The sequence below is a fragment of the Carettochelys insculpta genome, chromosome 28 (assembly GCF_033958435.1).
Source record: "Carettochelys insculpta isolate YL-2023 chromosome 28, ASM3395843v1, whole genome shotgun sequence".
Classification (NCBI taxonomy): Eukaryota; Metazoa; Chordata; order Testudines; family Carettochelyidae; genus Carettochelys; species Carettochelys insculpta.
The window spans coordinates 10,126,553-10,138,939 of NC_134164.1; the positions used below are offsets into that span (position 1 = coordinate 10,126,553).

At 43.7% G+C, this 12,387-nt stretch overlaps 1 protein-coding gene across 1 annotated transcript in view; it reads right to left on the bottom strand.

The window, feature by feature from the left end:
- The window catches only part of METTL2A (methyltransferase 2A, tRNA N3-cytidine), a 30,064-nt gene that overhangs the window by 16,986 nt on the left and 691 nt on the right, over nt 1–12,387 (bottom strand). Inside the window, exons 2-4 of the mRNA XM_074979328.1 lie at nt 9,598–9,689; nt 2,591–2,940; nt 2–51 (exon numbers count right to left, since the gene is read on the bottom strand). Coding sequence (XP_074835429.1) covers nt 2–51; nt 2,591–2,940; nt 9,598–9,689 — 492 coding nt within the window. The remainder of the gene's footprint in view (nt 1; nt 52–2,590; nt 2,941–9,597; nt 9,690–12,387) is intronic.

Genomic DNA, 12,387 nt, shown 5'->3' on the forward strand with positions numbered 1-12,387 from the left:
CTTGTTGGTTTGCAAAATTGGGAAGACTGTATTTCCAGCACCACAGCCAACCTGCAAAAAAACAAGAGCAGCCAGTGACACACCTGTACAGCTTTCTTCACTGAGTTCTGCTTTCTAGTCTGCACTCGGCAGCTGTTATAAAGCATCACTTTCCAGACACAAAATGATGTTCCAGCAATCACCAGGGGACCAGTTCCAAACAACAATGAACATCTGCAACTCCTTTTAATAAGGGATCAGGACGCTCAGCACCTTTTCTGATCAGGCTCGGCATCTACAGGAAGCCACCAGACTTGCAACCTAATTCTACCAAGAGTCCGACAACTTGTGTGGATCACTGATATTCTTAAAAGTTGTTATTGCTGGATCTGCAAGCATAACAACCAGTATGAGTCACTCAAGCAGCCTCAAAGGCCAGGGGTTAGTCAGTTTCATTTCCATACAGAGACAGTGGGGAAGGGTGGGGGAGGGGAAGGAAGTTTACTTCGCTATCTCTTTCTGTTAGAGTTGCAACCTATTATTTTTGACACCTCTTCTAGATGGTTATCCTATTCTCCGGAGTTATTATTGGGCTTGCAGTACTGCTGCCCCTTACCCTCACTCTTGTTTGAAGAGAAGTTAAGCCACACAACTTAGTTCAGCGGCTTTTGTTCCTGAGAGTTTAGGGACGCTTGTGGAAGGACTGAAGTAAGCAGAATGGAATGTACTATTGGATGTGGCGGGTGCAGAAAGCATACACGTGAGATTAGAAAGTAAAGATGGTTTAATAGTATGTAAAGTTGCCTCTCACAGGGTGTTAGGTGCCAGGATCCTGCAAAGTGCTGCAGAGTTATTTATGCTGACTCACCTCTGGGAAAATAGGGCTCCAACAGAACAGGTTGTCACCAGTGTTCCCTGTAAGCCAGGCGTGTGTGGGGCTGCTCAGGAGAGAGTCAAATGTCCCCCAACTGATTAGCAGCACACCCACAGCTGGGTTTATTTCTATTGGTGGTGCGCATTTGAACATGCTTTGGTGCAACATTTATTCAACACAAAAAATCCACGCATGGATCGAAAAGATCAGAGGAAATACTGGTGGCCACTGTTATTAGCACAACTCAAAATGAACTCAGCCACAGATCTGCAATCACAGATCATCCACAGTGACAGACCACAGGTGGGGGTGGAGTGGGGGGAGGAGGGCTCAGCACAAACAGTTCAACTTCAATAGTTTATTAGCCTGATGAGTTCTGTAACTTGTTCCAGGAATGTTGTTGAACTCACATTCTGCATCAGCATTTTGATGCTTCACAACTGCCTGAATACTCCTTAGCAGTACAGTGCAGGTTTTAGGGTCTCCCCCCTCAAATCTGCGATATGGTTATCAGGACTTTATCTCACTCACATCAAACACAGAATCAAAGTTAAGGACAGAGGGAAACTTTCTGAACAGAGTTCACAAACCAGCTGCTTACACAAGAATGCAGGTTGAGAGTACAGCTGTTACTTTAACCTCAGACAGCAATAACTGGCATTTTGAATATCAGAGGACCTCAGTGGGACAGTCAAATTTGGATCACTTTAGCTGCATCTACACTAGGAACTACCTTTGAAGTTAACTTTGAAGTTAGGCACTACATCAAAGTAGCCAGGAGAGAGTCTACACACCTTTTCCATTTGAGCCCAACTTCAAAGTCCTGACTCCATTCCCGGGAATGGAGTAGTGCCCTACTTTGAAGTTTAACTTAGAAGTAGGGTGTGTGTAGACGCTTACCATCGAAGTTGCTTACTTCAAAGTAAGCAACTTCAAAGTTATTTTTGTAGTTTAGACACAGCCTTTGAAAACTAGCTGATGACAAAGACCAATCTCAGCCAAAACCCAGCAGGTTAATTTAATTCAAAGTTGCTTTCACTGTTTTTAAACACCCCCCCGGGAGTTTTTCTAGTCCACCTCAAAAATGTTTTCTTCTCTTTATCCCCCCATACCTTTCTCGTCTTGGGTTCCCCAACCTCCCCGATCCTTTTCCTCTGCAGCAGGTCTGTACAAGTCTCTTTCCTGGGTCATCTGAACATATCTCACTTAATTGTTTCTTTGCCATTGCAGAAGTCTTAGGCAATCCTATTTGCTATCTGTGGCACATAATAGTTTAATCACCCATAGGCTGTAATAATTTGGTCTAATTTCAGTGAGTGAGTGAGTGAGAGAGGAGAGAGAGAGAGGAGTGTGTGTGTGTGTAATGAGCTGATCTGGTGCTCCTTCTGAGCTCAAACTCTACAACTACATCTATCCCTTTGCTTAGTCCCATTAGTGCTGGCACAAGAGCCTTTTCCTATGTAGAAACCTTCCTGAATCTTTCTTTCACATCAAATTTCAGCTGAACATGAAGCTCTCTCCTTGCCTATATTACAGCTTCTCTCCTATTATTCAATTCTGTAAAGAGCTTTGGGATAGATTTGTACAAAAGACAGTGCTGTATGTGAAGTTGTGTTGTAGAATTTGGTGAAGGTGCACACAATGACCAGTCAGCCATCTTGATGAACAAAGATTCTAATGGCAAGTTTGTGTGATTCAACAAGGAAAGATGCAAGTTCTCTCATTCACTGAAGTTACCTCTAATATACGGTAAGTGGCAGAGGATCCCGGGAAGACACCATCGGTTTGTTTCAAGTCATCCAGCTTCAAGGCTGCTGCTCCATCTGTGCTGAGTGTGTGGATGATGTTATTACCGTCTTTACTCAAGTCCAACTGACAATGCTCTTGTGTTCTGGTTTCCAGTGAACAAAGACCATTTCCACAGCCCCCCAGACTGGTGTTTCTGGTGTATTTAGTTTGACTTTGGTTGTGGTTTGGGGCCAGTTCAGGAAATTCAGTGAACAGCCAGTGTCTGTCTTTGAAGAAGCCATTTTCATGGATTTTATAGAAATCATTCCAATATTTATTAGCATTGATCTCATATTCATCTGTAAGCAAAGAAACAGAAGGAAGGTCAACAGGAGACAAGTAAAAGATCTTAGCTTGTAATCAGCTTAATCAGACAGGGTCACGGACTCCATGCTGTAGTTAGCAACTTATTTAAGAATTAGGGTTATTCATTAAGAAATATTCTAATTTGAGACTGATGGCCTGCAATGGAAAGTGAGCACCTCTCCCCCTTGTTAGGGCTCCACACAGCCTCATTAGGAAGGGGCGGAAAAAAAAAAAAAGAAGGTGTTTATGAAAGACTTTGTCTGGGTTTCATGGAAACTGACCAGGTCCTGTTCCCTACTTTTGCCAGTGACTTACTCTGGGACCTGAGGAAAGTCACTTAGGGTCTCACTCCTGAGAAGAGATGAGCACTTACCAGTCCCAGTGAAGTCAAAGAGAGATGAAGGTGCTTAGTACAATTTGGATCAGGCCTTTTAGCTTCGTTATCTGAAAGATGGGGTCATACTTATTTACCTCGCAGGTATTGCTGAAGGCTTAGATAACATTTGTATGGTACTTTGAAATTGCAGAGTGGAATGTACTTTAGAAGCATTATTATAATGTAGTCTGACTGCCAGCACAGGACTGCTCCCCCATTGTACTTTATTTTCCAGTGCTTTGTGCAATTTAGGGCATCCGGCTTTCCTGAGATTACAGACAGGAAAAGGAAGCCCAGAAAAATGTCTGCTCCCCCACACGCTCAATGCTGGTTGTGGGGTTGGATGAATATATATATGCTAAAGAAAGAAACCTCAGTGGGGATTCTATTTTCTCAAACCTACAGGATTGATTTCGTGACATGAACACCACAATACAGAGCAAGAGCAGGAAAACTCTCCTCTGTTGAGGATGTGGACTGCAGGCAGTTGAGGTGGTGTCTAAAGGGATCAGAAATGGCCTGTACAATTTCCACCACAACCCTGCACAGATTTCAGATACTGAATACAGTTCTTGGAGTTGCTTCCCTGCTTGGGAAAAGGACTTAATGTTAGGAGCTGACTGGCATCTTTCAAGCGTGGTGAGCCTCTCTCTTGTAAATGAGGTTCTCATGAGCAGTCCTGGGCTACTATGCTGGGAAGAGAAAACCAATTTCAGTGCCCTCACACTGCTGACCAGCTCGTAAGTGTTATGGCCTAGGATCATTAACTCCAACCACATTTCAACATGCAAATCCTTACATAACTCTGGTCAGTTGTATGTTATCCACTGAACCTGTACCCATGATTATGATTACTCGCCCTCTTCTACACTCTCATTCTATTTATCTACCCCCAACCCACCCCACTAAGGACAGAAGGTTTAAGCAGGGAAAAGGAGGCATCCCTTAAAATTCTACTCTCTTGAGCCAGCCTGCAACACAGAAAATTAAGCTGGAATCTCCCTAATGGTTTAAGAGAGGCCTGAAGGAGGAAAAAGAAAAGAAGTCTGGAAACGTCTGGAGAGAAATGCAACCTCAGTCTAAGAGAAGGCTTGGGTAAAGGAGAAAAAGAAATTAATAATATATGGAGGTACACGTCATAGAACTGAAAGGGACCTTGGGAGGTCATTGAGTCCAGTCCCCTGCCCTCTCATCAGGGCCAAGCACTATCCCTGGCAGATTTTTTTTTAAATCTATTTCCCCCAGGCCCCCCTTGAGGGTTGAACTCAAAACCCTGGAATTAACAGGCCAATGCTCAAACTACTGAGCTATCCCTCCCTCTGAACCAGAAACTCCTAACTAGAAAAATAATCCCTTTAGCTTCATCTTAGTTACAACGGCCATGTAATGAGCCTTGACCTCAGAACCCAAGTTGAGAGATTTTAATATCTGATAGTAGGCTGCAGTCCTAGCACTACATGCTGTGATTTGATCAGATCTCAGACTGGGAAGGGTCAAAACCATTCAGTATTTACATAGGAGACACTCAAGGAATAGTAAAATGGCAGAAAAAGTTGAACCGTTACTGGTGCCTTTTTTGAGCTTCATGCCTCCACATGAAGGCATTGGGTCCAAGGAATCCCATGGATAGCAGTACCATCTTTCAGATGGGAAAACATTAGGTGCTAAAAGTTCCATAGCATTTTAATTCAAGTAGGTGACGCTAACCTTGGTATCTTGGCAAGATTTTAACTCAGCTCACTGCATTTTAATTATCTAAATCAGTGGTTCTCAACCTTTCCAGACTACTGTACCCTTTCAGGGAGTCTCATTTGTCCTGCATGCACCCAAGTTTCACCTCACTTCTTGCTTACAAAATCAGATATAAAACTACAGAAGTATCACAGTATGCTATTACTGAAATTATTTTCCTCTCAGTTTTACCATATAATTATAAAATAAACCAAATGGAGTATTAATATTGTAGTTATATCAGTTTCTAGCACACATAACATGATAAACAAATCTCTGTCTGTATGAACATGAGCTATCATGAGTTAACTCACTTCTTCAGATGCATCTGAAGAAGTGAGTTAACTCATGATAGCTCATGCTCTAAACTTTTCTGTTAGTCTATAAGGTGCCACAGGACCCTTCGTTGCTGCTACAGATCCAGACTAACACGGTTACCCCTCTGATACTTGTCTGTATGAAGTTTTAATTTGCACTGACTTCCCTAGATTTTTTTTTTTTTTTTTAAGTAGCCTGCTGTAAAACTAGGCAGATAGCTAGATGAGTTGATGTAGACACTGAAATACCTCTGGATTCCCTCAAGGGTAAATGCATGCCTTGCTGAGAACTTCTGACTTAACAGCCTCTGGTGAGATCCTTTGGATAAGATTTTATGCACTTCCTGCCCTGTAGAATGGTGCAGTAGTGCTGTGTGTTACTGGACAGCTGCTATTTTTTCTTCCAGAAGTGGGGTGGTCTTTGTGGTAGACCTGTGTAATTTAGACCCAGCCACTTCACAGGTGTTGTGGAACTTACCATGTGTAAAATAGCAGACCTCAGAGCAATGCAAAGTATTAGTAGCATTGTAAGAACAAGAAATTAAGAGCTAGCTGATAAGTATTACTCAGAAAATAGATTTTAAGGCCAGATACCATTATAATCATCTAATTTGACATTTTCAACAGTTTGGCCCAATGAATTTAACCCATAGTACCTAAGTCAAGATCAAGAATATTAAAGACATTCCTTCCAGTAAGAACAGTAGTATGTGAAGATGTCCACATATGAGCTGGGTTCATGAAGACCTATTCCTTGTTGGAAGCCCTTATCTCTGTTCTTCTTTGTGAGGACTACTACCAAAATCCAGCCCATACTCATATCTCTTCACACAAGTGCTATGTCTATACTACAGTGATCTTTCAAAAGATTTTCCACAAAAAGATCTTCTGGGGGAAAAAAAAACAAAACAAAACTTCTTTTGAAAGAGCATGTCCACACACACAAAAGTGGATCAAAAGATCGATCTGTTCTTTTGATAGAGAGCGGCCACAGAACTCTGTTTTGAAAGAATGGGCTAGGGGTCAAAAAATCCAGTGTCATGAAGACTGCCCTTTTTGGTGGGGGAGGCCCTGGGACATCTACAGGCTTCCCCCCCCGCCACGAATCTTTTGGAAAAAGGTGCTCTTCCTGATCTGGCAGCAGAAGACGGCTTCCAGAAGAAGAGCCACCTTCTTTCAATTTCAGACTGAAAGAGTGCATTTCCTCTGTAGATGCTCTGTGTGTTCTTTCGAAAAAGGGCCTGCTTTTCCAAAATAACTTGCTAGTGTAGACCCAGCCTAGAAGACTCTACCAGATGAAATATGTTCTCAAACAAAGTTATTGGCCACAGAAGATGAGGAAGGAATCAGACTCCATTATCCCAATGAATTACTGTCTTCAAAGGGAAAAAGTGGATGACAGCTAGCTAGGGGCATGGAAAAAGCAATGTAATATCCTTTCTCTGGTAGCATACGTGTCACCTCCCCTTATCCTTTAAAATAAATTCTGAATGCAACAAGATACTGCAGCTGTAACCACCAATATCCTGCTCTGCCCTGTACGGCTCTGTACTGTAACTACCTGTGCTTTAGATTACAAGCTCCTCACCAAGTATTTAGTTCTGTCTAGACTACGAGTGTGGCCTGCCGTGCACCACATCGTAGCAAAGACGCACAGTTACTCTCTCTCCCTTAGTCTGGGATTTAGCAGTTGTAGTTATAGAAGTATTCTCCAGTGAGCTGATCTTCAAATGAACTCAAGTGTGTTGGACATCACAATGGCTGCTGTTGAGTATTGAGCATTTTTGAGACTGTAGAGTCCAGAGTTTAGAAGGGTCAATTTTATCCACAGTAAAAACCCTACTACTGTGAACACAGTGGAAAGCTACATGGATAGGGACTGAACAGGTACATCAAAACTAGCATTTTTTTCCTGCAAATGTAATGCCCCTTTGATTTTAATTCAAGAAGCAGGTCCAACTCAATTCCCAGGAGCAGAATATTTTAGAGATACCAACCTAGATTATTCCTGTTTAGCTACATGTAAGAGTGAAGTGGAATATAACAAGTACCATCAATCAAATCCTTAGTGTAGCTGTTGAGAGAAAGGTATACCAGAGGACAGCAGGATACTTTCCTCTCCTGCTTTGAGATCTTATTCTACTTGACAAAAGACATTGAAAGTGGCTGGGTGAACTTTAGAGCAGCTTTAACCAAAACGTTAGCTGCAGAGCTATGCTTCTCCACCCTGATTCAGATTTGTAACTACTGTGACCTTAAGTGATGGATATGCCAACACTTCCTGCACCCAGGAGTAAATGAAGGATGTGTGAAGGATCAGATACTGATTAGGCCTTGACTAGAGTACTGGGTTCAGCTCTGGGTGCCACATTTTGGGAAAGATGTGGAGAAATTGAAGAAAATCCAGAGAAGAGCAACAAAGAGCACTGCAGAAAATATGACCATGAGGAAAGATGGAATAAACAGGGGTTGTTTAGTCTAGAGCAGACTGAGTGGGGGGACATAAAACTCTTCAAATACAGTAAACCCTGACTTACATGTAGGTGCGTTCCAGGCAACCACATATAAGTCGAATTCTGCGCAAGCTGGCGGAGCCGCGAACCAGGAGGCATGGTGGCTCCTGTTGTTGTGAGAACTAGGAAGCTAACCCACATGGCTGTGCTGGGCAGTTTCCTGGCTCTAAGGCCTGGGAACCAAGCAGCTGCCTGGTTCGCAGCTCCCCATCACTCCCAGGAACCAGGAAACTAACAAGCAAAGCAGTCCTGGTCAGTTTCCTAGCTCCCACAGGCTGAATGGAGCTGGGAGCAAAGGGGAGCCAATAAACTAACCAGTGTAGGTCAGTTGCACAGCTCCAGCAAATGGAGGGACACCTGGTTCCCTGCCACTCACGATTTTGACTCGTGTTAATCCAAGTAATGTGTAAGTCAAAAATCAAGTAAATAGAGGCTTTACTGTACATAAAATCTTACAAGGAGGAGAGAGAGAAATTCTTCTTGTTAACCTCTGAGGATCAGACAAGAAGCAATGAACTCTTTAGGATGGACTTTACGAAAAAAACCTTCCTGTCAGGGTAATTAAGCAATGGAAAAAATTGCCTATTGAGGTTGCGGAATCTCAATCACTGGAATTTTTAAGAGTACTATTGGACAGATGCCCCTCACGGATGATCTAGATAATGCTTGGTCCTGCCTCGAATGCAGGGGACTGGATTAGAAGACATCTTCAGATCCCTTCCAAGCCTGTGATTCAATGCCAAACATTCAAAGCAAGGTTCTGAATAAACTAACATTTTTCTTAGTCTCTGTTACAACTATTATCATTAACTTAATGCAGATGGAGCCCTAATACTGTCTATAGCTTAATAGAAGAAAGTGAGCTTATTTTACAAGCAGCATAACATGATGCAAGGAACTTGAAGATTAAATGTTAGCAGTGATTAACCTGCTAGAAAAATCACGAAGGCAGAACAGGACCAGACTCTTGCTTCATACTAGGAGAAATTTGTTTTTATGATTTACGGCATTTGCTATTAATATATAAATCATCAACCAGTTAGTGCAAGGCCAACATGATCCTCCCAACCAAGGCAATGTCTACACTAGAGCAATCTGTCAAGAGAAGTTTCTGTTGGAAGATATCTTCTGACAAAACTTCTGTCGACAGATCACAGCCAGACTGCACAGTGAACGAAAGAGTGATCTGCTCTATCAACAGAGAATGGCCAGCCTGCCCACCCACTTTCTCAGCACAATGGTCAACCTGAAGCACAGAAGAGACGGCTGCCTGGGAGCCCTGCCTGTCGCCAGAGGGCCTCCTGGAACGTCCAGACTGGCTTTCTGTTGACAGAGGCATTCTGCCTCATGGGGGAGAGGCAGATTGATAAACAGAAGTGCAGTGTTCTGTTGATTTACAATCAACAGAATGCCTTGGGAATGTGGACATTCCACAGGTTTTGTTAAAACTCTCTGGTGTAGACATAGCCTAAGATCATGTAAAGTTTAATAGGATGAGTTAGGAATAAAGTTCTAAACCCATTTAGTGCACAAACGCTAAAAAGACCCTGAATCTGATTAAGATCACCAGTTTTGTCTGCACTAAACATCTGACAATATGTTCTTGGAAACTTCTGAAGGGAAATAAATGAAGATGAATCTTTGTTTTGGCTAGAATTGTCAACTATTGCACTGACAGGCCCAGACTTATCAGAAATAGATGGCATCTAGTACCTTGTTTGTCTTGTGGCACAAACTGCCTGCTGTTCTCTTGAACCTTGCTCCTTGCATTGGCTTCCTGCTCTTCAGACCATTCCACATTATCCCTGTTGGGGAAAATAAAATTAACCATTTAGCTAAGAAGGTGAGGACTGTAATAAAGAGAGAAAGCTGTTGGGCAGTGTAACAGCATTTCAACATCCACTAAATTAAGATCGCAAAACACTATTAATAAGCAAAGAAAGGGAGGGAATCAGTCAGCTCACTGAACTGGTAATAAAAGGGTTTTCATCTGTGCGTCTCCAATTCAAATATGGGCCAGGTAGGTTGTGGTCTAAAGCTGACCAACATGCAATGGCTCTTCTGAGGTGCATGTGAATATTTTCCAATACCCACTCAGTTTTAATGGACACAAAAATGACTCCATAAAAACCACTATCACATTTGACATTAGTAGGCCCCCTTTCCTGACAAAGCAGATAACTCCTCTTACATGTTGAAATCCCTTTAATTCATACAGATTTAACATTAAACAATATGCATGAATATCCAAGAGAAAACATGGGAAAGTATAACTTTCAGATGTTAAGAACATGTTGACAGTTTTAATGTGCACCCACAGCTGTGCACGCATTAAAAGCACAATTTAAAAAGAGTAAAGATGAGGAGACATGACAAAGAAGAATGTAGAGACCCAGTGGAATTATTCACACCCTAAAATGGGTTATTCTTTCTTTCTTTCAATATTAATTAATGGAGACAAAGGAAAAAATATGAACAGTAGATGCCTAAGAATGACTCATTTCTGCACGTGCAGTTCCTGCAGGGGTATTGCCCTGGATACCGCCTCCTTCTCCATGTCTGTGCAGCCCCCTGGGTACCAGTGCTCCCTGCATTTGGGTGGTTGCCCAGGAGTGATACCGTTGACATGGTCTTCTCTCTAAGGCAGCTGCAGGAGAAGTGCAGGGAGCAGAGAAAGCCACTCTACATAGCCTTCATCGACCTGACCAAGGCCTTCGACTTGGTCAGCAGCGATGGTCTGTTCAAACTGCTCCACAAGATAGGCTGTCCTCCACGGTTACTCAAGATGATCCAGTCGTTCCACGAAGACATGAGAGGAACCATCCAATATGACGACGCATTATCGGATGCTTTCAGAATCAGGAGCGGCATCAAACAAGGATGGGTGCTTGCTCCGACATTGTTTGGGATCTTCTTTGCACTCCTCCTGAAGCATGCCTTTGGATCTTCAACAGAGGGCATCTTGCTGCACACAAGATCTGATGGGAAACTGTTTAACCTTGCAAGGCTGAAAGCGAAGTCTAAGGTGCGAGAAGTCCTCATCAGAGACATGCTGTTCGCAGACGATGGTGCTGTAGTGTCTCACGCAGAAGACCAGCTTCAAAAACTACTGGATCAGTTCTCCAAAGCGTGCAAGGACTTTGGGCTTACCATCAGCCTAAAGAAGACAAACGTACTCGGTCAGGATGTTGCTGAATCCCCATCAATCAGCATTGAAAACTATATGTTAGAGGTCGTCCACGAGTTCGTTTACCTCGGGTCCACCATCACTGACACCCTGTCATTGGACACTGAGCTAAATAGGAGGATTGGAAAAGCAGCCACAACTCTGTCCAGACTCAGCAAGAGAGCGTGGAATAACAACAAGCTGTACACTCACACCAAAATGCAAGTCTACAGAGCCTGCATCCTCAGCACCCTCCTTTATGGCAGCGAGACTTGGACCCTGTATGCCTGCCAGGAAAAGAGGCTGAATGTCTTCCACTTGCGCTGCCTCAGGCGCATCCTTGGAATATCATAGAAGGACAGAGTGACCAACACAGCTGTCCTCAAGCAAGCTGGAATCCCAACCATGCACACCCTCAGGCAGCGTCGACTCCGCTGGCTTGGCCACGTCCACAGGATGAATGATGGAAGGATTCCAAAAGACATCCTGTATGGTGAGCTAGCCTCTGGCAAAAGACCTCCCGGACGCCCCCAGTTGCGCTTCAAAGATGTCTGAAAGAGAGACCTCAGAAAGGTAGACATTGAGCTGGACAACTGGGAAGAACTAGCAGATGACCGCAGCAGATGGAGGCAGGGGTTACACAAGAGCCTTCAGAAGGGCGAGCTGAAGATCAGACAGCTAGCAGAGGAGAAGCGAGCGCACAGAAAGCACAATAAGGACTTGCCAGACACCCACTACATCTGCAAGAGATGCAGCAAGGACTGTCACTCTCGTGTGGGTCTTCATAGTCACAACAGACTCTGTAAATGAAGTCCTCAATGGAAACTTTAAGGGGCGCGATCCATAGTCTATGCAGACTGAAGGACGCCTACCAGGAGTGATCCAGGTGGCGCCCAGCTGATTAGCAGAGACGCTCCAGTCAACAGCACCTGGAGACATGCTTTGGTGCACATAACAAAATTTATTCCACCCATTCATGAAAAAAATTAAAGGGAACACTGCTGGGTACCCCCTCCTTTTGGCACAAACTCTGTGCATCCCCACCCCCATTTCCACATGTGCACAGCCATCCCTGCTAGTCTCAGGGGAACTGAGCCCCCTGCTTCTTCCATGCAGTCCTCCTCTCATCCCCCGACCCCTGCTATGGGAGCTCTGCCTCTTCCTTTCATCACCCAGTTTAGGGTTGTATGACATTAAAGCCAAAATGTAAATTCTCAATTTTGCCTTTCTCCAGAAATGCATGGAGATAGGTGATCGTATACAGGGAGTTGTGCAGGATAGTACCCAGGGGGCTAGGGAATCGGGCTGCATGGGGCAGGTTTGTGCCCCTGAGGGCA